Raw genomic sequence first — 27,864 nt, forward strand, 5'->3', positions numbered from 1 at the left:
GATCATCGATAATCATTATTTTCAATGTTTCTTCTTGCAGGCACTGACGATGGAGATCTCAAGTTTAATTATTTATCGAATTTTGGACCGAGATTCCGAAAATTAGCCGACATGTATGGAGAGGAACCTAGCGATGAGGAAAGTGACGGTGTCGGAGAACGAGAAAGCGAGAGTTGGTGTTGAGACTTACATCGAACTTTAACTCGAACCGTTCATATCAATTGATTCAGCTAGTTTCAGCTCTTTGACGAAGCTGTATCACTTCGTCATTTCGTGTACTTAATTCGGATTCGAGAATGTTGATCTGATGTTCTCTGCTCCCGATACAAGGACACAGTGCTGATTCGTGACAATGATGGCCACATATTATTTAGACATAATCGAACCATCGTATCTTCTTCCTTTATTTTCTTTTTTTTTATTTGTTAAATTTTTTTTCTATTTTTTTCTTTTATTGGAGCAGATCGCTCTCAACTTACAACATGTAGAAAACAAAATTTGCTTGGTGTTTTTGAAGACTTATTGTACGATAACTTGCAACACTGTGAGAGATAATGAATATGATTTTAGATACACACCGAGTTGTAACGAGAGCTTAAGAAAATAGGAAACAAAGATGATAATATTCTTTCTTGTTGACGCCAAAAGAAAGAAAGAAAAAATAATGGCAATGAAAATCAATGCATCAGTGAGGATGACTATCGCGAATATTTATTCGCGTTGCATCATGACGATGGACACGCGCAATTTGTTCATTGCAACTGTTATTCCGTGCGTGCATTCCACTAGTAATGAACGAAACAATTTTCAGTGTAAAACAATCGCGAAGATCTCTTTTTTCAGAGAACGAAAATGCATAAGAACTCGTAATTTCTTTAAGCAATCATTCAAGTTACGAGGTCTGGACTTATTTTTTTATACATATGTAATAGGAACGAATAAATATATATATATATATGTATGTATGTATGTATGTGTGTGCGCGCGTATATATGTGTGTATGTATGTATGTCTGAATGCATATCTGCCTATGTTCATGAGAATATTGTGAACAGAAGTACGTAAAGTATCGACGAAAAATGAAACGAATGAAATGTAACGATACTTGAAAAAAAAAAAAAACGAAGGACGAGAAAAAGACGAAACAAAGATAGCGAGAGTAATGTTGCTCTGCTATATGTATATTTAACTTATAGACTATTTTATTAACCGGTTAATTAACGTGCGCGCGAATGCGATGAGAAATCGTGTATGCGAAATTTTATATGCGAATACACGTATAAATAAATATCGAATATATGCTGTGCGCGTGTATGTAAGCCAACTTAATTGGTATAGAATGACGTGTGCGTGCGATACATGTTCTAAAACATGAATGTTCGAAACATAAAATCGACAAAATCAGCGAGAAGAGAGCCGAGTGCCATATCGTGCATCCAATGACCAAGATCTATCCACCGAATAATCGTACTCGAATATAATATGGTCGCAATGTTATCGGCGGCAAACGATTCACAAAGTAAGATTGTTTGTCATTCTCTTCTTTTCGATTGTTGACAAATACGTATTTGATTGTCACATCTCTCGTCATTTATTTCGTTTCATTCGCGAAAGCAACTTTTCATGCGTGCGCGCGCTTACGAATATTTCTATGTATATATATATATATAAAAATATATATATATATGTGTGTGTATATATATATATATATCCGTGTACCTATGTAGGCGTTCGCGCACGTACGTACACGTATATATGTGATAATAATTTGTAAGCTTTTTTTACGATAAATCAACCGCGATATGTATATGTATAATAATAATGATAGTAACAACAACAATAATTAAAAAAGGTACACAAATCGTATCGATAGTGGAATTGGAATAGGTATGCATGTGTCTTGGATTTGCGCTTCCCGAGTCGGCTCAGTGCAACCTTGAAAAATTTTACGTGTAATTTATACGATAAGATAGAATGCAGCTTATATGAAAGCGTGTGATCTCAAGGATCCGTAAGGATAAGTTCTTACGTATCATATCATGAATGGATGCTATTTAGAGGATTTTTTGCCATCGAACAATTATAATTATAATTCGAAAGAAACATTTTGTCGGAATATTAAAATATGCATCAATGAACGTGGACTGTGTTAAAGGGAAAGATGGGCGCGGTTTTTTTTAACGATACACTCCATCTCAGTACAAAGAACGCCTCCGTCGACGAGCGGTAAATAAGAAATGCGATTTATCGACGCAGTGTTATCGAATTAAATGGCGAAATTTAGTTCGATTTCATATGAAACTTATTTATCCTATATCGGCGATATTTATTCGCTTATACATTAATATTACGTTATTATACTCAAACACTGCCCTTATGTACAACTAAAGAAAAAACAAAGAGGGAAAAGAAAAGTAAAAATACGATTTTGTTCCGCAACCGACACGAATCATGAATAGATGTTTTAGCCAGAGGTAAACGCATATACAAGCTTATTATAAATTATAAGTAAGATTCGCGAGACCAAAACGGTTATTCGCGCGACCTATTTGACATGTGATAGTTGATCGCAAGATATACACGCAGCACATCTTCTTTACTCGCGAAATCCATCTATCGTCGTCGGAGATACATGTAACTTCGTGTTCTTCTTTCTTTTGTAGCAATAATAAAAGACGATGACATTGAAAGAAAATTATAAATCGGAAATTTCCCAAATCATTGAACACCAGTTAATTAATGAAATTTGTATCAGGCTTCATAGTGACGTTTATTGAACGAGAAAGAAACCTTTGAATCGTTTGATTGCGACATGCTACCTTTGAAAATCTATCCTTCGACATCAAGCGAAGAAAACTTCTTGAGAAGGGGATGCCGATAACCTATAAAACGAGCTTCGGTCTCGTTATCCTGTCACATGTGTTCACGTTGCACGCACATCGAGTATCAAATACGAGGACAACTTTTACGAATCGCGTTGCTTGTTTTATTCGCGATTCTAATTGACGACATGTAAGTGATTGTTATATATACACGTGATCGATCATGCTTTATTGATTCTTATGTATCTCGATCTTTAATTTCTCTATACTATATGTTTCGTTTTTGCTAAATTTCATAGGCATCGTAAGCTTCGACTGGGTTTTTTTGTTTTCTCGATTATATTGCTACTATGTTTGATTTTGAATACTGGAGTTGAAGCTCAATTGAATTTTTCGACTGGTTGGGGAAAAAGAAGTCAAAGGATCGGAGTTGTCGAATGGGGTGTTAGAACCGAGTGTGCTACACAAGCTAAACCTTCAGTGGAACAATTGCTAAGTGTTTACCATTTGATACAGGTATGTCTCTCAATTTGTCTCTTACACTCTCAATAGATTGAGTGAGAAAAAAAAACAATTATTGACCAAAAGTGGTTTGTATTTAATTTACAGATAGAAGCGCGAAAAATGTTGGATTGTCGGAAATTGAATGAGTGAATTTGAGAGTTATTCGATTAATATTAGAGGAAACATCGTAGATTAAACATTGGATTGTTTGAGAAAATCGTTCGAATTGTACGATTTTAACAATCATTGGCTGATTTGTTTGAAAGCATCGGATAACTTATTGGCTTCACATATCCGGTTCTAACAAACGAAGAATTGCTTGAAATGTTTTCAATCGCACGAATGTGCCTTATAAAATTATCGATACGAATGATAATATAATAATAATAAAGGAGAAATATAATTTCTTTTTGTCTTCTATATTATCTTCCTTTAATCATTTATTTATTAAATTCGATTTTTTATATTATATTAAGTCGGTCAATCAAATAATCAATCAAATACTATCAATCGATATGCTTTTATAGCATTTTTATCATTATTTGGTAGATTTGCATACATTTTGCACCATAAACAATTTATTTATTTGTAAAAGAAATGATAACGAAATGATTATTTTTTTTTTATATTAGAATCGATAGTTATCAAACTATCGAAAATATGAATTACTATTTTTTTAATAATTGTGTTCTAAATGCATTTAATTGAAAGTTGATTACAAAGTGACACAGGTAAGTAAAAATCGATTTGTTCAGAGAAATTTATTATTATATATCAAATAATGAATATTGTTAAGATTTTATAATTTATTTTTTTATTTTAAATTCAAAAAATTATTTATAAAATTTTATCTGTAATTTAATAATTTATCAATTTATCTGTAATTTTTTATCTATTACAAATGTTTTTAAAATTAATTACATATGAATTATAATAACTTGATCAAATGAGAGTTAATATATCGAACACTTTTTAAATCGATTAATTGTAATCGATTTTTTATACATTCGATATATTCAAGTGTTAGATATCGATATATTCATGAATCTAAATACATCAGTATTATATGATTCTGAGTAGCAACACAATAATATTATCATGTTTTACAACTTTCACAAGTAATTTCTAGTTCTTTTTTAAATAAAAATACGATGAATACGTTATCGTAACATTTATCGAAATCAATATAAAGAATAATGTCTCTTGATTAATTTTGTAACAATTATAACTTTAAGCAGCTTAAAATAACCTATAAAACATTTCCCCGAGATAATTCAAGTTTACAGAAAAAAAGAAACAATAACCAGCGTCTTTTTATTTTACTTGAAAAAACTTCTTCAAGGATTATCAAATAAAAGCAAAACTAACGATGTATGTGATGCAATATTCCGGCTTATTATCAAAGCAGTTAAGTACGAATTACATTCGAAACGGAACCAGGTTAGCTTCTTTCGGACAATACAAAAATTATGGAAGATTTCTTCAGTATCGCGATAGAGTAGCATTTTGGTTGAAAGAACAACGTGTTCAAGTAACCAAAGCTTGTGCAAGGCAATTTGAATTTATTGCTGCACAACGTATTAGGAGGAGTTTGCAAATATTTCATTTATATACACGAATATGGGATGAAGTAGCGCTTAAAGAATTTATAAAAAGTTGGAAGCGTCGTACATTAAAAAATGCTAAACATTTTCTAACGAGTAGTATCGGTGTAACGATGTATAATTGGGATCGTGAAAGAATAACTGAAGAAGAATTAAATAGGTAAAGTTATTTTTATATTTCTTTTTAAAGATTAAAATTTGCCAGAATATTTTTATTACATTGATTATTTTGTTCATTTATATTTTACGCCTTCTTCTTATTAGTTGTACACAGGAAATTGAAGGAATTTATAAATTAAAAGATACTACGGTTATTTGTCAAAAATGTAACCAAAGAATTCTCATAGATAATCCACAACCAGGAATAAACTATTGTACATGTTATGGTGAAAAATTTAGTGCCACTTCCAATGTAGATCGTACGTAAATATTTTCTTTTTTGATTGATTCTTATTGTTTTTGTAATGAACATATTTATATATAACTAACATATAGCTATTTTGATTTCAGCGGACGGTTGGAGACCATATATAGAACGACAAGATATGCTTATTTGGAGAAGAGAAGAACCAAATTTTGGAGGATTATTTTCATATAAAGTTTATGGTACATTTTCGGATGTTACGGCCGAAGATTTTCTGCATACTCAGATAGATCTTGAATATCGAAAAAAATGGGATGTAACTGCTCGAGAATTACAAGTTATAGATACTGATCCATCATTACAAAAATCTGATAACAATGGTATTGATATTATATATTGGGAAACAATATGGCCGGTATGTTATAATCCATATATAACATAAAGATTATTTATACCAATTTAATTTTATTATTTATTATATATATTGTATATTTATTGCAATTTTAGAGATTATTTATGAACAGAGACTATGTATATCAACGACGATGGGTTATTGATAAAGAAAAACAGTTAATCATAATTATAAGTAAAGTAACGGAACATCCCAATGTGCCTAATAAACCTGGAATATACAGGTATCCTAAGTCCTTTTGAGAATTTTTTCTCATTCTTATACAACATGAAATTTATTCATTATATATATAAATAAGTAAATATATATATTTATTATGTGTGTGTGTGTATGTGTGTACATGCATTTTTGCATTATATATATTGAATTAGTCAATTAGCATTTTTTTAATTTATATTCCATTATGTAAAAATACTTGAATTGTAAACTAAATGAAAAAGTAGGAAGAGAACTTTAAAAGAACTTTCTGTTAACATTATTCAAATAGAGTCACAACATATTGGTCATATATGGTGATAAGACCTTATACAGAAATTCATCAACCAGGTATTGAATTTGGCTTAACTTATTTTGATGATCCTGGTGTAAATGTTCCATCTACGATTACTTCATGGGTCACAATGACAGGTATATCTTATATATTTTTATAAAAAATTATATAAAAAAGATTTTTTTTAATATGTATAACTTTATATTTATATATATTTTAGGATTGCCAGATTTTCTACTTCGTATGAGACATGCATCGAAAAATTATCAAAATTATAAGCTTTCAAAAGATGCAAATATTTCTACTGCTAATCGTATTTTTGCAAACGATGATATTTCTGAGCATAGTGTGGATGATGAACAAAGTGATAAAGAAAGTGAAGTACTGGATGCTAGAGATACACAGGAAACTGATCTTATTGAGGAAATCGAAACTTTAACATTTGCAGAAATGGAACAAAGTGATACATGTGATGTGAGTGACATGAGTGATGAAGATATAGATATAGAAGACTCAACCGACGAAGGCAGGGGTTTATTACGTTATTTTTTTCTTACAAAACTATTTGTTTGACCAATAATTGCAATATATTTGAAATAATGATATTGGTTTTGACCAATAGAAAGTCTTTAACATGATGTTGTACGAGCAGAGTGGTAATGTAATCCGTGATCACGATACAAAGATACAGGTAGAAATGGATATATTGGATCACCGGCGTTACATCAGCGATGATATCATACATGAAATATACAATTTCGATGAAATCAGCATGAAGAATTTTTAAAAATAATATTTTATTTTTATGATATTCTGTAGGATAACAAATGAGACTGATTATATTTGTAATTAGTTTCTTTTACACTATTTATTGTATCATAAAAAGGGACACATGTGAAAAAACGTTCAATTATAAAAAATTGTCAGGTAAACAGATGGAATTTATACAAACTTTTTGCTACATGTCCATAACACAACCAAAATGCCATGTTGTATCTATGTACATTCAGGGTAGTGCAAATATAAATAATTGCATAGAATATGAAAAATTAATTTTCTACACGCACATATATTCAAATTTCTTATATACAATTACAATATATATATATATATGTCTGTGTACATGAATTGATCTATTTTGACTATTTATAAAAATTGTAAATAATCTGTGTAATGTAATATATATCTTAATATAATACACATAATAATCTATATAATGATTATAAAATATTTGCAATATTAGACATGATATTGCATAATTGTTTTGCATTTATACTGTACTATATATATTTTACATTTGCAAATAGTTTGAAAGCATGAAAATGTTTTATATTCTAACATTACAATATTTGTATCAATTTCAAAAAAAAATATCATAGAAAGAAAGATGTATATTATATACCTGATTGTACAATAACTTTGTTCCTATTTATGTGTTGTTTCCATTTAATGATATTGTCTTTCAGATGTCTCTACCTCAATAAAAACTTTTGATATCAAAAAGACTATGCTATGCTATATTCTCTATAGCAGAAGTCAAAAATGTATCACCTTCTTCATCAATTTGAAAACAAATTTCTTCTGGTAATTGTTTTGGTTTAGATTTAAAACCAAAACAATCTTGATCATGACATTTTTGATAAATTGTTTTATTTTTTAAGTTTACAACCCAAAATATATTATTACTTTTATGCCATCTGTCAATATTTTCACAATACCTATTAACAAAAAAAAAATAATGCTAATTCTATTACTAGTTTTATAATTTTATTATTATATATAAAAAATTATATATACCTATATCCCAAAATTTCATATATCAATATTTTTACATCTTCAAAATATTTACATAGACGTATTTTTCCAGGATATATCATACTGTGAATATATTTATCCAACATTGGATATTTTGAGCAGACATTATTTTTTTCTTCATAATTATATTGGTGTACTTCTTCTTTGAAACATTTTGTATTTACAGTACCATTTTGTAAATATTCTAATAATATTAAATCTTTTTTCATAACAAAATAAGATATTAAAGAATCTAAAAATATGTTTAATTCTTTGTCATTGGTTGTATTGAATGGAATATATTGACAATCATTGGCCATTTTTAGATTTGATTGTTTTCCCCATTTAGTAGATTTATATATTCTAAAATGTCTATTTTTAGTATAAACTGAGGTATCAATAAATAATTTTTTGCCTGTTTTCGTTTTAACAATCAATCGTTCAACTAGCGATCTATCGAAACAACTTAAAATATTATGTTCTTTTTCCTTAAATGTAATATAATGCAATATATCATTACATACTGATTTTACTAATTTACCGACATGGTAATTATCTTTAAAAGCTATATTTTTAACATTAAATATAACGTGTCTGCTGAATTTTTCGTTAGTACTTGAATCTAAATTAATTACATTATATCTATTGCAAGGTACACGCCAATGTTCAAGTAGATACGCACAAAAAATATCGATTAACATATTTGTCATAAAAGGACCATTTTTTTCCGAATTTATTTCGATCGAATATTCTAAGTCCAAATATAATCGGCAAGGATAATTTTCAGGAATTACCTGGATTAAATTTATTGCATTATTTCTACGTATAGTTTCTCTAAATACACAATGAAACATACATTACCTCATAAGAGCATCGCCTTTCTTCTGATCGATCCTTGTAATACCACCAATATATTTCAGGATGAGCCACTACGAATTTACGACAACCATTGTCTTTCTGATAAACAAAAGTACAAAGCATATCATAATCATTACTTTCTTTTGAAGCCATATTAAGTGCATCTACTTGTTTTTTAAATTCCATCCAAAACATAGATGGTTTTAAAATGCTCAATGGCATTTTTGAAGATTTTTTCAGTAATTCATTATTAGATTTTCGTTTTTCAATATCCTGTAATTTTTTAATCGTTTCGATGTTGTAAAATTTATTCGTATTGATAACGCTCATATTTAATTTCTTGTTGAAAACTTGAATAAACAAAATTTAACCTAAGTATCGAATAATACATTGTTTTGCCATAAAATATATTCATGAACTAGGCAATTTAAGTGAGATGAAACCACATATAATTTTTCGGAACGTGTCTATTTGTACGTTACTGAGAAAGCAAATAAATTATTATATATTTTTAAGGAAGATTTCAAAACTTTTTTAGAGATTATTAAATTCTATGATTATCAGATATTAATAAAATTAATAAAAAATTAATTTTATATAAATTTGTATTTTTTTTATATTTTTTTTCAAAATAATACAATTACAATACGACTTAAATTCATGAAAATTGTACTTAAAATATTTGAAATATATATTGAGATATTTATTATTTTAACTGTAGAATAAGAATATGAGTATTACTTAGAATTTAAATCCATAGCATTCAAAATATCGAGAAATAAATGTTTTCTGAACAATTCGTATATCAATTCATCGATCAGAATCGAATTGATTGGAATCGAAGAGTTTTCTCTTTTTAATAAATACATCGTTTGTATGAATTCATTATTATTTATAATAATAAGTTTATAAAATTTATAAAAAAAAGATATAAAATGATTTTTTTGTTAAGGATTTTTTTAAATTGAAATTGAAATTTTTATTTTTATCTTTTTATTTGCAGCATTTTCAAAGATTAATTAAATATTTAAAAATTAAGAGATTTGGATTAGTTTTCAATATATATTATATATACATCATGCACAATGTGGAGTTAATCAGAATGCTATCAGAATAATGAATTACTATAAGATTCGACGATATGATATAAAATAAAAAAACTAATTAACAAATAAAAAAAATATGATATGTAAGTACAAAAATGCAGATTTTTTAACATGATGTCTAAATCCATGGTTCTTTTTCAAGATAAGAGTGATAAAAGAATGAATATTTGATGGAGATGTATCCGCCTAAAACGAATGACATTAAGTAATTAATCAAAGTTGTCGAAGAAAATGTGAGAAGAGGTGAGCGAATAGCTTTCGATAGCTATTATCAATCGACGCGATAGAAAATCAGCGATAACACGACACGAGTGAGAACGAGAAGTGGGTGTTTGCGACTGGCTAATGCGATTTAAGATCATCGAACGGAATTGTCAGTAGTTTTCTTTTCGTTCTTAGGAACTTGTTTCGAATTCTCGGATCGAAGTCTCGCGCCACTTCACCGCCAAAGTGAAACAAAAGGGTGCAATAGTAACGCGAGCCGCCAAATTCACTTTCGCAGCAATTGCTTTTACTCCGATCGATGAAACTGGAAATTTGGATCGGACCGTATCATTTCCGATGATCTTATAGTAAGTGCGGAAAGATTCGTGACACTTATTCGAAATATTTAAACAGGAAAAGTTTGAAAATAATTAGAGAGTGAATAATTAGAAAAATAAATCGCATCGCGATTTCTTCAGGATTGAAATGCTTCGAATCGTCGAGTTGTCCGGATAATTGGCTCATCCTGATCGACGGCGTAACGATCGAAAAAAGAAACTAGAGGGCGGAGATTCACGAAGAAAAGGATGGACTCGAAAAGGGGAATCGTTGGTCGTATAATTCGGCCCAGTAGCGAAACAGTGATGAACGAGGTTTCGTCGTTTTCGTTCAAGTGTTCGGAATAGTACAACGATCTCGTTCAAAAAAAGAAAAGTATACGAAACGTGAATAAAGGAAGAAGAGTCGTATAGAGAAACGTTCACACATACATGGGTATCAATTGGATCATCGCATTGACGATCGCCTGGCTAACGTGTCCGGTGAATGGGAAAATGACTTGTCGTGAGGTACAACTGGCTCGTGAGTGCGAAGCTCTTTGTAAAAAAAATCGTCACGGTGGCATTTCCTGTGAATTGAGAGTAGCTCTCCTCTTACCAGCCGATCCAAGCTTTGATATAGCGTTGCCGAAAGTTCTTCCGGTTCTCGGTAAGTTTTCCTCGTCATTATATTTTTTTACAAGTAAAATATTTTTTATAAACATAGTAATAGTAGCAATAATACTCATTGTCTCAGAGACTTGTCATTGGTTCAATTTATAGATTTGGCCGTCTATGAAGCCAAATTACGAGGTCTTTTACCTTCTTGGTTGAAATTAAAGTTTCTTTCGCAAGACGATCATTGCGATGCAACATACGCCCAAATTGGCGCGATCGATAGCTTCTCGAATTGCGTACATTTGTTCCTCGGCCCTGCTTGCGATTATTGCGTAGGTAAGTATTGTATACCGCGGATCTATCAACAGTTTCATATGTTCAAAAGGAAGTACGATTTTTTTAATTCAGCGGCCGTTGGCAGAGTGGTAAAATTTTTTGGCGCGCCGTTAATTACTACCGGTGGATTCACCTTCGATTTTACGCAAAAGAAAACAGAATGCAAGGACGAGTACTTTATGACAACCCGAGTTGGAAATTTGGCCTTCAGAGATCTCGCCAATTTTTTCATCGCTTTGATGAATCGGTAAATGGGAGAAGAATTAGCTGGCGAATCAGCTGGAGAATCAGCTGGGGAGCTATCAGTTAGAGAGAATCACTTTGAAACCGATTCACACAAGCTTTTGCGTTAGCTTCAGCTTCGGTAATTTGTAACGTTACCGCAGATACGAGTGGCGGAAGGTGCATCTGGTCTACGCGACTAACGGACAGAGTCAGCTCGCCGGCAGACATACTTGTCAGCTAATGATGAAGTCCATGGTAGAATTTATCAAGAAGCAGCCAAACTTTACGTTCGGCACGTTCGATGTCGAAACTACCGTTCCTAAAGATTATCCGGAGGCGTTGCAAAATCACGTGGGCAATTGGTACGGTGGTAAGTTAGTCAAGCATTTTCTCTCTTTTTACCGACTTGACGAGAGTCTCTGATTCTAACCTCTCTGAGTGTAACCGTCGCTGTTAAGTATCAACATATGTATTGAAACATACATCATCTTTTGACACGTTTCGCGTATCATCGGCCAATATTGTAAACGTTTATGCAAATGCGTTTCCACGAATGATCATTGGAGTACCAATACGAGATATATCTCTGTCGAAATTTCACCGTTGCTTCTGATCTTTCCGATGCATGTGAATAAACACGATACGTAGATTTTAGACGAAATCGTACGAGAAACAGATGCAACGAGAAAAGATGCATATCACGTTTCCGTGTATACCTACACAGTAAGCCAGATAAAAACATAATTGAACGCGCACTTTTTATCTTGACGCTTCGACTTTGAGCATACTTTTTATCATGGTAACTGAACGGGGCTGTTACATCGACGAATCAACATCGTTAAAAGGAAACGATTTTAGCGGATATATCTTGCATATAACAATGAGTCATGGTAATTTAATGATAAAACGCTTTTGTACTTTGCATATTAACGCAAATAACATTTTTACCGACACATCTTGTCGTTATTGTTCTATCGTTTGTTCGGTCATTGTCGCGATTTCATTTCTCATCATTTTCATATTTTCTTCGCGTTCAATCGAGAAAATGAGGAAAATAGAATTACGATCATCGATTTCATTATTCGTATCAATAACCGAAGTTGATGTTATCACATTGTTTCCTGAGCGTGTTATCACAACACCTTATCATCAGTGAGACATAGTATTTCTATTATTGCTCTGTTACGGTACGATATGAGATGGACGCGTCACAACATCTATATTTAAACATTTTCTTAACAAATAACATAAAAAAAAACATACACGCGATTGATATCCATTCAAAGTGTTACAAGGCTTCTTCGATCGATCTTTCTTATCCTAGTCAATGTTCTCTTTTCACCGTTTGCCAGTTAATCATGATACATGAGTTTCTAAATTTTATATTTAAACGATAACTCGCCCTAATAATCTCGTTGCTTCTGTCGATAAGGGATATACCTTTTGTCGATAATGCAAATCATTTTTCTTTCTTTCGTCGATAAGTTATATTCATTCTTATTTATTCAAATCAAAATAGAAGAACAGATTGCAAAAAAGAATAGATTTTGCAGCGATTATGATATAATAACGATACGATTATAAAATAAAATTCGTAAAATATGAAACATTAATATCGTATGAAAGAATGAGAGAACGAACGGGACAAGGACGCATGCGTTCTTGACCTTCTCCTACCTATCTTCGATGGAATCGGCGCAGCAAGGTGTAGCGCGGACTTCTATCCTTGGTGCGTGGTTTCCATCAGAGGGGTGAAGCGGAAAATGAGAGAAGGACAGAAAGGGAGAACTGTGAAAGAGAAAAAGAAACAGAACGATCGTTCAGCATCGGTGGAGGCGCGATTCAGAGTAAAGCGGGAGGGCTTTGGAGATTAGCTCAGTTTCATTCGTGGGTCCAAGCTCGCTCGTCTGCAAATTTTCTTTCTCTTTGAAAGAAATCACACTGTGTATTTTTAATTGTGATGTCGATGCGTGACACGTATTCGGGAAAAAAAGAAAGAAAAATCAGAAGAGATCGTGTGTATGCGTGCACACGCGTGTTGTGTATTTGTCCGTGAGAAAGAAAGAAGAAAGAAGCGGAAATTTTAATTCTTTAATCGGATACATTTTTCATTAGAATTCGTTTCATCATGGCTAAAGATTCGCGCGCAAACTTTTCTATTATACAGTCGAATTTCTCATGCGCGCGCAATCATCGCACTACGCATAGTAAAGTATATCATCGTATCGATAGATTTCGATTCGCGATTATGTATCGATTATCATCGATTAATTGATTCTCGATACGTAACGACAGAAAATCATTGTAACTATCGATACTTGCAACATAAGGATTTTAAAACGGTTAATAAGAAGCGAATATGGAACGTTTGAGTCAGAAAAAAATAAAAATGGACGAAAATAAGTTTCAAAGAGACACCGCTCGTCGAGGAATGATCGGATACGAACGAAAGTAATCGGATTCGAATGTCCGTGAGCGATCGATCAAAGCGGAAACGAGATGCAAAAGCGCGGAAGCGATTTATCGGTGCAGTTGATTTTGTTCCTGACAACGATGTTTGCGAGTGTAAATAATATCGTAATCGAACAACGCGCGAACGAGTGTATTGAAACACGGTTATCATTCAAAACAGAGGTGAAACTGGCAGTGATAGCGCCGGCCGATTTTCATCACGAACAAAGCTTGCCGCGGATACTGCCAGCTGTTCTACTCGCAGTTAAGGCAATTAGCTCTGCGAGAGGACTGTTACCAGGGTGGAATATCACGGTTGATTATCGAAATTCGCGATGCTCCAGCACGTACGGCCCATTGGCCGCATTCGAGTTCTACATCAACCGGACGGCAGGTCATTCGTCCTTAATATTTCTCTCTTTTCTTGATTTTTTTATATCGGCCAATTCGATTTCAATTTTCGATAAATTTTCTTAATAAAATTTCTAAATAATAAATAATTACCGATCGATTCCCTTATCGCTAATTCTATAATTAGAATTGTTTACGAGTGTTTTCTTGTTCGTCATTTCTTTTTTGTTTTATCGCGGAAGTCGTTATCGAATTACATCAAAAGATTTATAGTTACGATTCGAATTGTGCCAACCGACGGAGATCGATCTTATGGATCTTTCAGTTTTATTGTTTCAATTTAAGAACGAAAATTCGGTTAATAAACATTTCAATGATGTGCTGTTTGGATTCATTCGTAAGCAAATCGTAGAATTAAAAATTATCAGATTGATATCATATTCTTTGTGCTCGTCCATTTTTCATCGATTATTGGACCGTCTCTCGTTCGAGTTTTATGCTCGCTTTTTCCTTTCCTTTTTTCCCTCTCTGTCACGAGATCGTTACATATCTCCTCAATTCCGTTTAATTGCTTCTCTACTGGTACAAGATCATTGTCTCTGTCCCCTCTTTCTTTTTTTTTTTTTTTTTTGGTCCACCGCCAATTAACCGAATCGTCGTCTTTTTCGCGATAACCATCGAGGCTGAATCCTTCTCTCAGTCAAACGAATATTAACGGTGTCTTTTCCTCTATCCAACTATTCTTCATATCGCGCGTTAAGCTGTGTTTACGTGACGAGAAGCAGTAAAGCAGTCTCGATTGAACACGCGGGAATCATCAGCAATGACCGTTTTTCTTTTCACACACGACACACGTGTATACGCGAATATATTTCAATTCCATCTTCTCAAACGCGCTAACTGAAATTTTCTATATTCGAAGTAAATTCTCGGTTCATTGTATCGATCGAATGAAAAGATCTTTACGAGGAATATTCTTTTTTCTTTTTAACGCTAATCGCATTATGGGTCGCATTCTCTCATCGCATAAATTTTTCAACACTATAATTTATTTCATGACTCTTCGCGCGTATTGTATCGTATCTTTTCTCCCAGTTTTCTTTCGAACATTTCTTAATCCAACAAATGTAATGCGCGTGCTTCGACTTACAATTTCTGCAATTTCTCTCGTTTCATTTCTTTGCGATTCTCACGTATTTTTCGCATAATAATATTAATGTAATATAGAAACAATAATAAGTGACAATATTATTAACAATATTATAACAGTAATTATTCGTCTTCGATACTAATCCGAACCCACCCGATTTCTTCCGAACTCATCCGATTAGTTACGAACTCATCCGATTTTCAAAGTTGGCCCGACTTTTTCCGTACTCGCCCGATTCTTCCCGAACTCACCCGAAGTATCGAAATACACCCTCGTATCCCTTATGAACTTCGATTCTTAGTAATTATCGAGGCTAATAACTAGCCGGAACAGTAAGGAGAGTTTTAAACGCGTTTGAACGAAAATTTTATAATTTGTTCAGATGCTTTCTTCGGCCCTGTATGCGACTACGTGATAGCACCTGTGGCCCGATACGCCGGTATATGGGGTATCCCCGTGTTGACCGCAGGTGCTCAGGCCGAAGCGTTCCGTTACAAGAGCGAACATTATCCAACGTTGACCAGAATGATGGGTTCTCATCGGCTGGTAGGCGAGGCGCTCAGACATATCTTGGAGCGATTCGGATGGAAAATCGCCGGTCTGCTTTATCACAATCACGCGATGGCCAGCAGCCGTGGCAATTCGGAATGCCACTTTACTTTGGGCGCTGTTTTCACGGCCCTCGGTCAAACGTCGGTTCACAAAAGTTTCAACCAGGAAACGACCACTGTCCAAGATTATCGAGATTTGCTCACTTTTCTCGCGAAATCCGCCAGAAGTAAGTTCAGATTAGATAAGATTTAGATTTCCNCCCCCCCCCCCCGATTTATTCCCAAAGGATTCGTTAAATGCGAATATCGCAAGTTGGGAATATTTATATCGCGTATAGGAGACAGCCTTATTCTCCTCAGTCTAACTGTTCCAAAAAATTCGATTCTCTCGCAACAGCGATAAAATTCTTGAAATTTAACATGTAGATCATGGCCAGAACTTAACGAATTTTTAACAGTGTCGTCAATTTTGTTGTTCGAGAAAATGGCACAGTCGAATATATATATATATATATGTATATCTTTTTATTCGATGCGGGAAAGTACGACGCGACGGTTAAAATTGGCAGAGAGTCTCGTCTCGCGGAATAAACGGAAACGCAGATAGAAAGATAAACAGGTTTTTTTTTTTCTCCTTCGTTTCAGTCGTGGTGATGTGTGCCAATTCGACGACCATCAGAGAGATACTTTTGGCCGCGGAACAGCTTGGAATGGTCGATTCCGGGGAATACGTGTTCTTTTCCATAGAACTCTCGTCCAGGTAACGTGTGAAACGTGCGAAGCTTGGTTTCGACCACCTTCCTCGGAGCCATTAAATTTCGACCACAAACCGCACGGCTTCGAATTCACGTTGCGCGTTAAACCGTCGATTCGCTCCTTTGAAAAAATTATTGAAAATGGATAAATTTTCGAATTAAAATTAATTTTACGAATATATATATTTATATATTTACGAATATATTTATATACGTTTCGAGTATAGATTTTGACTTCTGATTCAAGAAATTGTCATTCGTGTTTCGTTGTTTCAGCGATAACAACTCGAAGGAGCCATGGAGGGTGGAGGGCGACACGGTGGAAAGGAACGAAAAAGCGCGGAAAGCTTATCAAGCACTGTTAACGGTCACCGCTCGAACCCCCGACAACATCGAATATTTGAATTTTTCGCGAGAGGTGAAAGCGCTCGCGCAAACAAGATACAATTTCACTTTTGGGAGCAACTCGGTCTCGACTTTCGTGACCGCGTTTTACGATGCGGTCATACTTTACGCCCTCGCGCTTAAAGAGAGCTTACCGGAACATCCTGACAGAATAAATCTGGACGGCGGTGACCTCACACGGAGAATGTGGGGTAGAAGTTTCAAAGGTGTGGCGTCTTATTTCTCCCTTTTAATCCAGTTGGAATATTCCTTCAGAAAAATTCTAATTAAACTCCGCCGTTTTGTAATCATTCCATCTATTTATCTATCTATCTATCTATCTATCTATCTATCATCAGCTCGAGTCCTCGAGCCGCAAGATCGATTGTTTTGATTGCAGGTATAACCGGAGACGTGAACATCGACGAGAATGGGGATCGAATAGCGGATTACTCCCTTCTCGACATGAATCCAGAAACGTCGAAATTCGAGGTAAAATAAATATTCGATTATCCATATATATATATATATATCTTTGATTACACGTATATTAAATATATATACACATTGTGTATATACATATTGAGTGTAGATCGTCGCCAATTACTACGGTGCCAATAAGACATTGCAATACGTAGCTGGGAAAAGGATTCATTGGTCGGGTGGCCGATCAAAACCACCACCTGATACACCCACTTGCGGTTTCGACGGCTCCTTGTGCCCTGATAATAGTAAGTCCTTCCAAATTGAAAATCCTGTATACAAGGATTAATGATATAATCCTTCTGATTTGTCATCTTTTCATTCAAATACTCTCTCCATAAAAAGATGCGAGTCCATTTTTTTTAATTTTAACTGGTGACTTGAATTAATGCCGTAACTCCAGCCAGGTCACTCTCCGCCACCATTTGGATTGATATGGCAAATATTATTATAATATATTATAGTAATTATATATTAGAGTATATTATATATATTATATATATATTATTATATATAGTATTATTATAATATATATATATATATATTATAATAATTTTAACCCTTTGCTCTCCAATGGTGACTCTCAGTCACCACTCGAATTAATGCCATAATTCCAGCGATCATTCTCCAGCACCATTTGGATTATTATAATATAGCAATTATATATATTATATATATAATATATATATATTATATATATTATTATATATAGTATTATTATAATATATATATATATATTATAATAATTTTAACCCTTTGCTCTCCAATGGTGACTCTCAATCACCACTCGAATTAATGCCGTAATTCCAGTGATCATTCTCCAGCACCATTTGGATTATTATAATGTAGCAATTATATATATTATATATATAATATATATATTATATATATTATAGTATTATTATAATATATATATTATAATAATTTTAACCCTTTGCTCTCCAACGACTCTCGGTCACCACTTGACTTAATATCGTAATTCCAGCGATGACTCTCCGGCACCATTTGGATTGATGCGGCAAATATTATTATAATATATTATAGTAATTATATATTATAGTATATTATATATATTATATATATTATAGTGTATTATATACAGTATTATTATAATATATAATATAATAATTTTAACCCTTTGCTCTCCAACGGTCACCACTCGAGTAATGCCGTAATTCCAGCGATCATTTTCCAGCACTATTTGGATTATTATAATATAGTAATTATATATATTATATATATATTATATTGCATATAATATATATATAATATATGTATATTATATATATTATAGTATTATTATAATATATATATTATAATAATTTTAATCCTTTGCTCTCCAACGGTGACTCTCGGTCACCACTTGAGTTAACGTCACTTGCGATAACTTGACCGGCGACAATATTTATTTATGTTTGATTTTTTAGAATATCGCTTCATAAATAGGTTCCTAACCTCTTTACGTATAATCTTATGAGGTGTAATCTTATCTTATGAGTAATTATCTTATGGTAATCTTATGAGGCCATCAAGCGCACCAAACGCGCGGGTGTCTGAGTCTGGAGTTGCTGGTTCGAGCGAAACAGATCTGAAGTACAAAGGGTTAATAATAATTTATATTCATCACGGTGTTTTCTTTTGTTTCAGCTCTTCCAGGATACGCGATTCTCTCGATGGTCTTGAGCTCTATCGTCGTCTTTCTCTTCGTCGGCTCGGTGTTCATATACAGGTAAGGGGTAGCAAGATATAATCGATAATAGCTTGCCTATCTCTCGATCAAGAAACAGGGATTGGCCTCCATTTCTTCTCTTCCCCGACTTTTCTCCGTCTCTCTCTCTCTCTCTCTTCTCCTTTTCCTTACCACATATTAATCCTATTAATTTCAAGATTCGTAGATACAGTGCGAATTAAAGGGGAGGTTAGGCGAGCTAGTTTAAGCATTCGCCGACGAATATCGAACGGGTGAAAACGGATTTCCATGCAAATCCGTCCTCCATCTTGAATTCTTTTCAACACGTGGAAAAAACATTCTTTCTTTCTTTCCTGTTTCCAGGCACTTTAAGCTCGAGGCGGAAATAGCTTCTATGACGTGGAAGGTGCACTGGAACGATATCATCTTCGTGCCGAACGCGAAAACCCGAGGCTCCATGTTTTCCTTGATCGCGAACAAGATGCGTGGTAGTCAACTGGTGAATGAGAAATATTATACCTCCACTTTGTGAATATGAAAGTTTAAAAAAAAAGAATGCTCTCAACCTGAGTGCATCGTCGATGAGCGCCTCGATGATTACCAATTAATTCAACTTTTGCAAACTCTCTCGCATACAATTCGTTTTTCTTCCCCTCTTTCTTTTTTTTTTTCCTTCTTTTCAAATAAGTAAAAATATGATTAAAAAATTGGCTCGAAATTATAAAATTTCGTTGGAATTATTTGAAAAGAGAAGAGAGAAAAAAATGGGAAAACGAGTATAATATATATGCTTTTACACGTGGAAAATTGTATTGAATTTTTGGAAGAATTTTAAAAAGAAAATATGTGTGTATACATATTGTAAAGGGAAGCGGATAAAATGCTCGGTCGAATATTTCTTTTATCTTTATGCCATTTTTGGATCGCGTAAATGAGATCGTGTGAAAAATATTTTACGATATATTTACACGATGCGATTTCTTAGACTTAGGGGAGAAGGCGTTCGAAATTCGAATCAAAAAACTTCTTTTCTTTCAGACCATATACTCGGACGAAAATATTAGTATGCCAGGTGAAATAGACAGAAACGTCTACATTCCAACCGGAATTTACAAGGTTCGACCTTACTGATGGTAAAACGACGTGTCTCTAAATTTACCTTACTTCGCGTGTTATTTCCTTTCTTTCTCTCTTTCTATTGCCTTCCTTCCTTCTCGCTCGCGGATCGTAATTAACGAAAATTAACGTTTTTTCATAATACATACACGTACGTAATGCAATTCGCCGCAGAACTCTACAGTGGCCATAAAACTTATACTGAGGAAAAAGGTGGAAATCTCACGGCCTTTGTTGCTGGAATTGAAACGGGTGAGTTTTTCTTTAAATTTTCGATTTAAAAACGTTCTATCGAACGAGGGAAAAAAGTTAGAGTTAGAGTTTATCGATTCAAGAAAAAAACGTAGATATTAAATTTATTCTCAATTTTATTTCCCTTTTGCGCGCGCAGATGAAGGATCTTCAACACGATCACCTAGTCCGATTTTACGGTGCTTGCATCGAACCACCGTACTGTTGCCTTTTGACCGAGTACTGCCCGAAAGGATCTCTCCAGGTTGGTCGATAAATTTTCATTACAATACGTCCCTCTTAAATCCGTTCTAATTTCCTTCTCGCGAAACTCGTATGTACTGTAATACACTTGTAACGAGGGGATGCACACGAAGAGAATGTAACAAAGCTGTTGATACGCGCGGAACAAAAGTTAGCCCCTAATAGCAGCTAGCCGTTAATACACGTATACGTGTACGTACACCTATCTCACGGTCCGCGGTGAGTGAGTGAGTGAGTATGAGTGAGAGAGAGAGGGAGAGAGAGAGAGAGAGAGATGGGATTAACTTTGACCGAGGTCGATGTGTGACCGCCGCGTCCGCGGCATGCATTCGTTATCGAGCTCGATTAAAAATTTAATCGAATTCTCGAGATTAAAGTTTTTTTCGCTTCTTCCCTCTTAATATCCATCCATACACTCCACGATGAGAATAAATTTCAATACGACATTTAATGCGATTTTATTCCCCTCGAAAACAGGATATATTGGAAAACGAGCAGATCAAATTGGATCGGGTGTTCCGTGGATCGTTGATCCACGATATCGTGCGAGGGATGGTGTATCTTCACGCGTCCGAGGTGAAGAGTCATGGAAATCTGAAATCGTCCAACTGCGTGGTCGATTCACGCTTCGTCCTCAAGATCGCCGACTTTGGATTGCACGAGTTGAGGAGGCCTGCTTACTGCGGGGCGGAAGTCGACAAGAACAATTACGCGTTTTGGAGGGGTGAGCGAGTACAGTTTTGTATAGTCGAATTCATTTAGTTGGGGAAGAGATAAATCGAGAGGGAAAGGGATAAAGCAGGTGGGTAAAGAGAGTCGCGTTCAAAGGAACCGGGTCAAATGACTGATCCGTGTCCACGTTCCATTGATTGTGCTTGTCAACCACACCTTTGCCTCTTTTTCGTTCCCTCTGTGCACACTGGCTGGTTGCTCAGCTGTATATACATGTATATATATTTTTCAAACACGTCTGTACATTATCGTACATAGTGAATGTAGCAAGGATCGCGACCTTAAAATATTCTTGTTTGAACAGGGCAGCTGTGGACGGCACCGGAATTATTGCGAATGGAAAGGCGGCCACCCGAGGGCACCCAGAAGGGCGATGTGTACAGTTTCGCTATAATCGTTCACGAGATCGTGGTACGCCAGGGGCCATTTTACTTGGGCGAAGATTACGACTTTTCCCCGCAAGGTAAGTCGCTTGCTTCGCATCTCTTATATATATTCAATATATTCAAGTACTCTCGCGTGGTACGTACTTGCACACACACATATATATTCCTTCTTACTTACTTTTACTAACCGAGTTAGCTACTAGAAAAAAAGAAAAAAAAAAGAAAAAGAACAGAATCAACCGACCGATCGAGCGAACGATCGGTAAGGCAGTTTCTAAGAGTAGTAGTTTCGTATCGACCGCGATGCGACACGTCGCGTTGGTGGTGGTCGGGTGGGTACAACGGGAGAAACGATGAAAACGAAACGAAACGAAACGGGGGGCGGGCGGCTCGTAGGAGAAGGGAAAATGGTTGGTTGGCGCGTAGTTATGACGCCTGGTCAGATCAATCGGTAACGAAGTTTACGAGCATTCGCAACCTCAGTTTTCGCGGACGCCAGGATCGATGAAAGGATGGAACGTGCCACAAGTAGGCTGGGAACGTTTCGAGACCGGGGTTGAAAGCTCAGTCGAAGCTTTCACGCGTCCTGGAACGTACCACGGCCTTCGCCACGCGCGTGCTTCCTCGTCGCTTCTCCGTTTTCCTCCTCCCTTTCTCCCGAGTCCACGTTAACCACGTTCTCTCTCTTTCTCTCTCTCTCTCTCTCTCTCTCTCTCTCTCTACCTATCTCTCTCTCTATCTCTCTCTTTCTTTCCCACTCTCTTCCACTCTCGTTTCGATCTTTGTTTTTCTCGTATATGGATACGAAAAGGAGGATCGTGTGCGACGACGACACGTGAAATTCGAGAGAGACACGATAGATTCTGTGGTACGGCGAACCGTGGGGTCAGGACCTCGGTTAAGTCGGTCTGACCACCACCATGGTTTAATTAACCGTATCAACCCTTCGAAGAAGGACGCGTGTTCGTGTGTGCGTATGCCTGTGTGTGGCGCGCGCGCGCGCGCGCTCGTGTGCCTTTCTGCGTGGCTGCGTGCCTCGATTGTTTGCGTGTCTGCTGCTGCGTGGCTGCATGCCTGCGCTTCCGACTACGCGCTTGTGTTTACCAATCGCTCGACCGTTCCATTTACGCGGCCCGATTTTCCTTTTTGCTCGATATTCGACTCTTGCATCCCCCTTCTTGCCTCCCTTCCACAACACTCTCTTCCCCCTCCCGCCCTTGTTGTGACTCTCTCTCTCCCTCTCTATTTCTCCTCCCTCTCCCCCTCTGCCTGTCTCTCTCTCTCTCTCGTCTACTCATCTCTCTCTCCCCCAGTGCCCGCTTTTTCGAACCCAATTACCCTGATTTCGTATCCAGTGATCCGACGATTAATTGATTACTTCGTACGGAACGAAAACTATAAACGGGATATAACTCGGTGTTAGCTGGGGGGGGAGGGGGGGATTATTCGTTTTCATTAGCGTGAAGCGAGAATATTAGATCGTATCAAATATTTTTTTTGCTCTTTCTCTCTCTTTTGTAAAACGATTACGATAAAACGATTAATAACGAAACGTTGAAACGATCGATTTTTCTTCTGTATTTTCTATGTGAAACTCGTTTACGATATTTCGTCGGACACGAAAACAATGGGTTGCGTAAAAGCGAGAAAGTAATATCGGTTTTATTCATCGCCAGAGTATTCTTTTTTGCGCGATTTCCGATGGAATTTGTTCGAAAAGGGATGGGAAATAAGTCGTAAATAAAAAAAAAAAAAGAAGATCGTTCGTAATACGATAGAAATAATCGCGTGTCGTTCTCGATCATTCGATATTGATCATAATTTAAATTAATTAAACATTGAAGCAGAATTTAATCTTTACATCTTTCTTTTTCATGTTTCATATCACCGCGTGTATGGATAGCGAGAACGAAGAAGAAAACGTGAGGAGGAAATGTGTGGCGAGAGAGAGAGAGAGAGAGAAAGAAAGTATGAAATTTTGAATGATGGATAGAAATGAACATTGAAGCAGAATTTAATCTTTACACCTTTTTTTTTCATGTTTCATATCACGATAAACCGCGTGTATGGATAGCGAGAACGAAGAAGAAAATGTGAGGAGGAAATGTGTGGAGAGAGAGAGAGAGAGAGAGAGAGAAGAAAGGAAGTGTGGAATTTTGAATGATGGATAGAAATATATGGTGGTGATCGGGATAGATAGAGAAAAGAGGAGAGGAAATGGCGGAGAGAAGCAATACGTCGAGCACGAGTAGTTTAACTTTGCCTACGATGCCGGGCGCAAGTCCCGACGGCGGGGCCAGTCCTCGAAGGGCGGTCAGCCCCTTGCTCGAAGTCCGTAGGCCCCATTGCACCCTCAACTGCGAAACTTGCAACGCCTTCTTGGAGGATTTGTACAGGCATAGTAGGTCACTCTTCTTCTTCAAAGAAGAATTATTTCTCCCAATTTTCTTCCAATCATCGTTTCTTTTTTTATAAATTACAAATTAATTCTCTCGCAATTCGAATTTCAATCAGAGTTGGGCGTTAAAAAAATTAGAGAAAGTAACTAGTTAAAAATTTCGAATAAAAGTTTACTTTACGTAATCATTTATTAAAATGCTCGAATAATCTAGTAGATATTGTAATTGATTTAGTTTAGCTTTTCATACAACCGTTTGTCAACTGCACTTTGTTTGCGATTATTATTATGCTTTGAATAAATTACCGAAGTAAGTTTAATCAATAACAATCATCTAAACTCTAAGATTCGTCAAAAAAATAATAACACAGACATCGTGAAATTAAGCTATTTTCCACTCACGAGAGAATCACCATGTATATCTCGCAACCTTGTATAGACACCTTTCTTCGAGCGAAGCAATCTATCGTCGTTCGACCAGGCAAGACTCGTTTCACTGAACGGTAGTAGTAAGACGAACGATCGAACCGACGCGCCGTACAATACACGTTTCTCGCTATATCTTTCCTGGTTATAATCGTATAAACGTGATGTCGCGCGATAATGAAATAGAGGAGAACTTTCTTATGTAGCTTATATATATATATCTCTCTTGTTTCAGAAATAGTGGAAGGAGTGAAAAGAGGAGGTGGTTCTCCGTTGAGACCCGCGATCGACGATGCTGCGGTCGAGGAAGAGGTAATTTCTCGCAATTTCGAGAGCGTTTAATTTCTAGCTATATATAACTAAACCTACGCCTCTTGCAGGTGGCCACCTTGATGAGGAAATGTTGGGCGCAAGACGCCGCAGACAGACCAGATTTTCCCGCGCTCAAGCAGACCATAAGGAAAATTAACAAGTGAGTTCTTGTGTTTCACGAGTTGTTGTCCATCTCTCGACTTTTATCATAATCCTCTATGTATTCATTTCAGAGATTACGAGAGCAGCAACATTCTCGATAATCTGCTCTCTCGTATGGAGCAGTACGCGACGAATTTAGAAACGTTGGTGGAGGAACGTACAGCGGATTATCTGGAGGAGAAACGCAAATGCGAGGAACTCTTGTATCAGTTGTTACCAAAGTAAATGAAGGATAATCGTTATTTCGCGACTTATCTTCAAGAAAAAAGATATATTTGTCGAGTACAATTTTTTTTTTTCTTTTTTAGGTCTGTCGCATCCCAGTTGATAATTGGACAGAGCGTGATAGCCGAAACTTACGATCAAGTCACCATCTACTTCAGCGATATCGTAGGATTTACGAAACTCTCGGCCGAGAGTACACCACTTCAAGTGGTGGATTTATTGAACGATCTTTACACGTGTTTCGACTCTATCATAGAAAATTTTGATGTTTATAAAGTAACGTTGCTTTCAAACGAGCATCGTCTCTTCTCGAGCAAATTTGTAAATATATATATATATATATATATATTTATTTTTCTTAGGTGGAGACGATAGGCGACGCTTACATGGTGGTGTCAGGATTACCGGTGAGGAATGGAACGAATCATGCCAGGGAAATCGCGAAGATGAGTTTAGCGTTAAGGGACACCGTGATGACGTTTAGAATACGTCACAGGCCAAACGAGCAACTGAAACTTCGAATTGGAATGCATTCCGGTAAAAATGTCTCGACAATCTTTTTCACTTATATCTCTTATTTCTCCTTGCGTCGCAAGTAAAACAATGAATCGCGTAAACGTATTTAAAAGACTGTATCATTATTTCAGGGCCTTGCGTGGCTGGTGTCGTTGGTCTGAAGATGCCCAGGTATTGTTTATTCGGGGACACTGTGAACACCGCATCCAGGATGGAAAGTAATGGAGAAGGTAATGCCAGTATGGTTTATTTCTTCAAACGTTTCCTCTTAAGAATATGTATTATATTTTTACCATTTGCAGCTCTAAAGATCCACGTCAGCCCAAAGACGAAAGAAATTCTAGATACCTTTGGGACGTTTGAACTCGTTTGTAGAGGCGAGGTTACTTTGAAGGTTAAAAATTTTATCATCTACTATTCATTCTATATCCATGCTTCTTTTTATTACAAAATTTTCTGTTTTATTTATAGGGTAAAGGTACGATGACCACCTACTGGTTGATCGGTGAAAAACCAATGAATAGGAATGTTCAAGAAACAATCACCGTGTCCTCGGTGATGACAACAGTAACATCCATGACAACGACGAGCAATCAAGTGTCGATCGAGCAACCACGATCTCACGAGGATCGTGGAAGCGTAGCTGCGTATCAACCGGTGCAATCGAAAACGCACGAGGTTCAATCGACGACAAACAAACAGAATTGTCAAGAACAAAATCATCGGGCGGCGCAAAAGGGGGTTCAAGAGCAGCAAAGAACGCAGTCGAGTCAGCAGAAAGGTCAAGAGTATCGGGAACAACAGGTTGGAGGACAAGGCGGGAGTCCGGAATTGCAGAATCGCGGCAAGGGAGGCAGTGGTAGCAAGGATAGAAGTGGTGGCGATGGTGGCCGCGGTGGTGGGAAGGAAGATGGTGGAGGTGGAGGTGGAGGTGGAAATAGAGATTGGAACGACGGTAACAAGGACGAGAGCAAGGTGGAGAGACAAGGTGGAGAGACATTTACCAAGGGAAACGGTTTAACGAGTCGTGTACGTACGATAAGCAACGGTTCGTCCGCTTCACCGTCTCGTAATCATTCTCTCGGTTCGACATCGTCGACCAATCTTTCACAGGGGCGACGGCCCTATCAAGCTAGCGAAAGCGTGGCGAATCACACGGAAAGCGGTTCGAGCGCACCCCTCCTTGTACCCACGACACCCCCCTCGAGAGTTTAGTTCCTTTCCTTCGTTCTTTTATTCTCGCCACACACATACACACCTTGCGATCTTCCGAATAAATCATCCTCGATATACGTGTATCATCATGTAGAGTAGCAGCTGATTAACTTTCGGATCGGTAACTATCCGATCGAAATTTGGGTCCACACGTTCGAAAGAATTTCTTTCGAAGTAAAAAAAAAAAAAAAAAAAAAAAAAAAAAATGAGCGTTACGGGAACACGATCGTTATTTATTGTATCGAAGGAAGGAGGGACCAACGTGCACCTCGAAGGAGAAGGTAGATAATTCTGCCCTCGCGGTAGATAAGTTCCTAGGGTCGAAGGTTTGTCTCTCTCTCCCTTCCTCTCAGCCATCCTTTCATTCTTCTTCTTTCTCTATCTCTCTCTGTCTCTCTCTCTCTTTCTCTTT

The 27,864-nt window shown here is 36.0% G+C and overlaps 5 protein-coding genes across 13 annotated transcripts in view; 4 read left to right on the top strand and 1 right to left on the bottom strand.

Annotated features, from left to right (window-relative positions):
* Positions 1-2,695, top strand: part of LOC122713065 (DE-cadherin) — a 36,949-nt gene extending 34,254 nt beyond the window's left edge. For all 3 annotated transcript variants that reach the window (XM_043933203.1, XM_043933205.1, XM_043933204.1), the window contains exon 15: positions 41-2,695. In XM_043933203.1, the coding sequence (XP_043789138.1) occupies positions 41-183 (143 nt within the window). In that variant the 3' untranslated portion in view covers positions 184-2,695. The remainder of the gene's footprint in view (positions 1-40) is intronic.
* A 142-nt stretch (positions 2,696-2,837) lies between these two features.
* On the top strand, positions 2,838-3,733 carry LOC122713067 (hypertrehalosaemic prohormone-like). The gene is given in 4 exon segments (XM_043933206.1): positions 2,838-2,931; positions 2,933-3,012; positions 3,122-3,338; positions 3,432-3,733. Coding segments are annotated over 4 exon segments (402 nt in total). The 5' UTR covers positions 2,838-2,871; the 3' UTR covers positions 3,477-3,733.
* A 686-nt stretch (positions 3,734-4,419) lies between these two features.
* Positions 4,420-7,110, top strand: LOC122712818 (stAR-related lipid transfer protein 7, mitochondrial-like). Of its 3 annotated transcripts, XM_043932741.1 has the most exons (7): positions 4,420-5,090; positions 5,195-5,349; positions 5,426-5,709; positions 5,802-5,929; positions 6,194-6,333; positions 6,417-6,722; positions 6,819-7,110. In XM_043932741.1, exons 1-7 carry the CDS (start codon positions 4,696-4,698, stop codon positions 6,827-6,829), a joined length of 1,419 nt encoding a protein of 472 aa, XP_043788676.1. In that variant the 5' UTR covers positions 4,420-4,695; the 3' UTR covers positions 6,830-7,110. The 3 variants fall into 3 exon arrangements, with proteins under 3 accessions (XP_043788676.1, XP_043788674.1, XP_043788675.1); XM_043932739.1 differs by having other exon boundaries at positions 6,417-7,110; XM_043932740.1 differs by having other exon boundaries at positions 5,441-5,709; positions 6,417-7,110.
* Positions 7,111-7,245: 135 nt separating this feature from the next.
* Positions 7,246-9,279, bottom strand: LOC122712819 (DNA-directed primase/polymerase protein-like). Its single transcript, XM_043932742.1, has 3 exons — positions 8,852-9,279; positions 7,994-8,784; positions 7,246-7,914 (listed from the first exon to the last, which is right to left on the bottom strand). The coding sequence occupies exons 1-3, from the start codon at positions 9,176-9,178 to the stop codon at positions 7,707-7,709; spliced, it is 1,326 nt and encodes a 441-aa protein (XP_043788677.1). The 5' UTR covers positions 9,179-9,279; the 3' UTR covers positions 7,246-7,706.
* A 907-nt stretch (positions 9,280-10,186) lies between these two features.
* LOC122712947 (atrial natriuretic peptide receptor 1-like) lies at positions 10,187-27,658 on the top strand. Of its 5 annotated transcripts, none has more exons than XM_043933004.1 (25): positions 10,187-10,278; positions 10,354-11,145; positions 11,259-11,429; positions 11,502-11,676; positions 11,816-12,024; positions 15,989-16,384; positions 16,803-16,917; positions 17,189-17,523; positions 17,697-17,788; positions 17,889-18,027; positions 19,427-19,508; positions 19,833-19,968; positions 20,508-20,585; positions 20,760-20,837; positions 20,977-21,081; positions 21,558-21,804; positions 22,117-22,275; positions 25,258-25,334; positions 25,403-25,494; positions 25,568-25,717; positions 25,805-25,997; positions 26,084-26,258; positions 26,369-26,467; positions 26,540-26,631; positions 26,709-27,658. In XM_043933004.1, exons 2-25 carry the CDS (start codon positions 10,929-10,931, stop codon positions 27,450-27,452), a joined length of 4,356 nt encoding a protein of 1,451 aa, XP_043788939.1. In that variant the 5' UTR covers positions 10,187-10,278; positions 10,354-10,928; the 3' UTR covers positions 27,453-27,658. The 5 variants fall into 5 exon arrangements, with proteins under 5 accessions (XP_043788939.1, XP_043788940.1, XP_043788938.1 ...); XM_043933005.1 differs by lacking the exon at positions 10,187-10,278 and having other exon boundaries at positions 10,327-10,526; positions 10,638-11,145; XM_043933003.1 differs by lacking the exon at positions 10,187-10,278 and having other exon boundaries at positions 10,327-11,145.
* The last annotated feature ends 206 nt before the right edge of the window (positions 27,659-27,864 follow it).

Source organism: Apis laboriosa, unplaced genomic scaffold (assembly GCF_014066325.1).
Source record: "Apis laboriosa isolate Shangri-la unplaced genomic scaffold, ASM1406632v1 scaffold21_cov150, whole genome shotgun sequence".
In the NCBI taxonomy this organism is placed as follows: Eukaryota; Metazoa; Arthropoda; class Insecta; order Hymenoptera; family Apidae; genus Apis; species Apis laboriosa.

Bases quoted from the DNA above. Each gene is read 5' to 3' on its own strand.
- LOC122712819 (XM_043932742.1), bottom strand. From the start codon at position 9,178: ATGAGCGTTATCAATACGAATAAATTTTACAACATCGAAACGATTAAA. The intron at 8,785-8,851 runs GTAATGTATGTT...AATTTAATCCAG, and splicing joins AAAGGCGATGCTCTTATGAG to GTAATTCCTGAAAATTATCC. The intron at 7,915-7,993 runs GTATATATAATT...TTTTGTTAATAG, and splicing joins TATGAAATTTTGGGATATAG to GTATTGTGAAAATATTGACA.
- LOC122712947 (XM_043933004.1), top strand. From the start codon at position 10,929: ATGGGTATCAATTGGATCATCGCATTGACGATCGCCTGGCTAACGTGT. The intron at 21,082-21,557 runs GTTGGTCGATAA...CCTCGAAAACAG, and splicing joins GCCCGAAAGGATCTCTCCAG to GATATATTGGAAAACGAGCA. The intron at 21,805-22,116 runs GTGAGCGAGTAC...TTGTTTGAACAG, and splicing joins CAATTACGCGTTTTGGAGGG to GGCAGCTGTGGACGGCACCG.
- LOC122712818 (XM_043932739.1), top strand. From the start codon at position 4,696: ATGTATGTGATGCAATATTCCGGCTTATTATCAAAGCAGTTAAGTACG. The intron at 5,091-5,194 runs GTAAAGTTATTT...TCTTCTTATTAG, and splicing joins ACTGAAGAAGAATTAAATAG to TTGTACACAGGAAATTGAAG. The intron at 6,334-6,416 runs GTATATCTTATA...TATATATTTTAG, and splicing joins TTCATGGGTCACAATGACAG to GATTGCCAGATTTTCTACTT.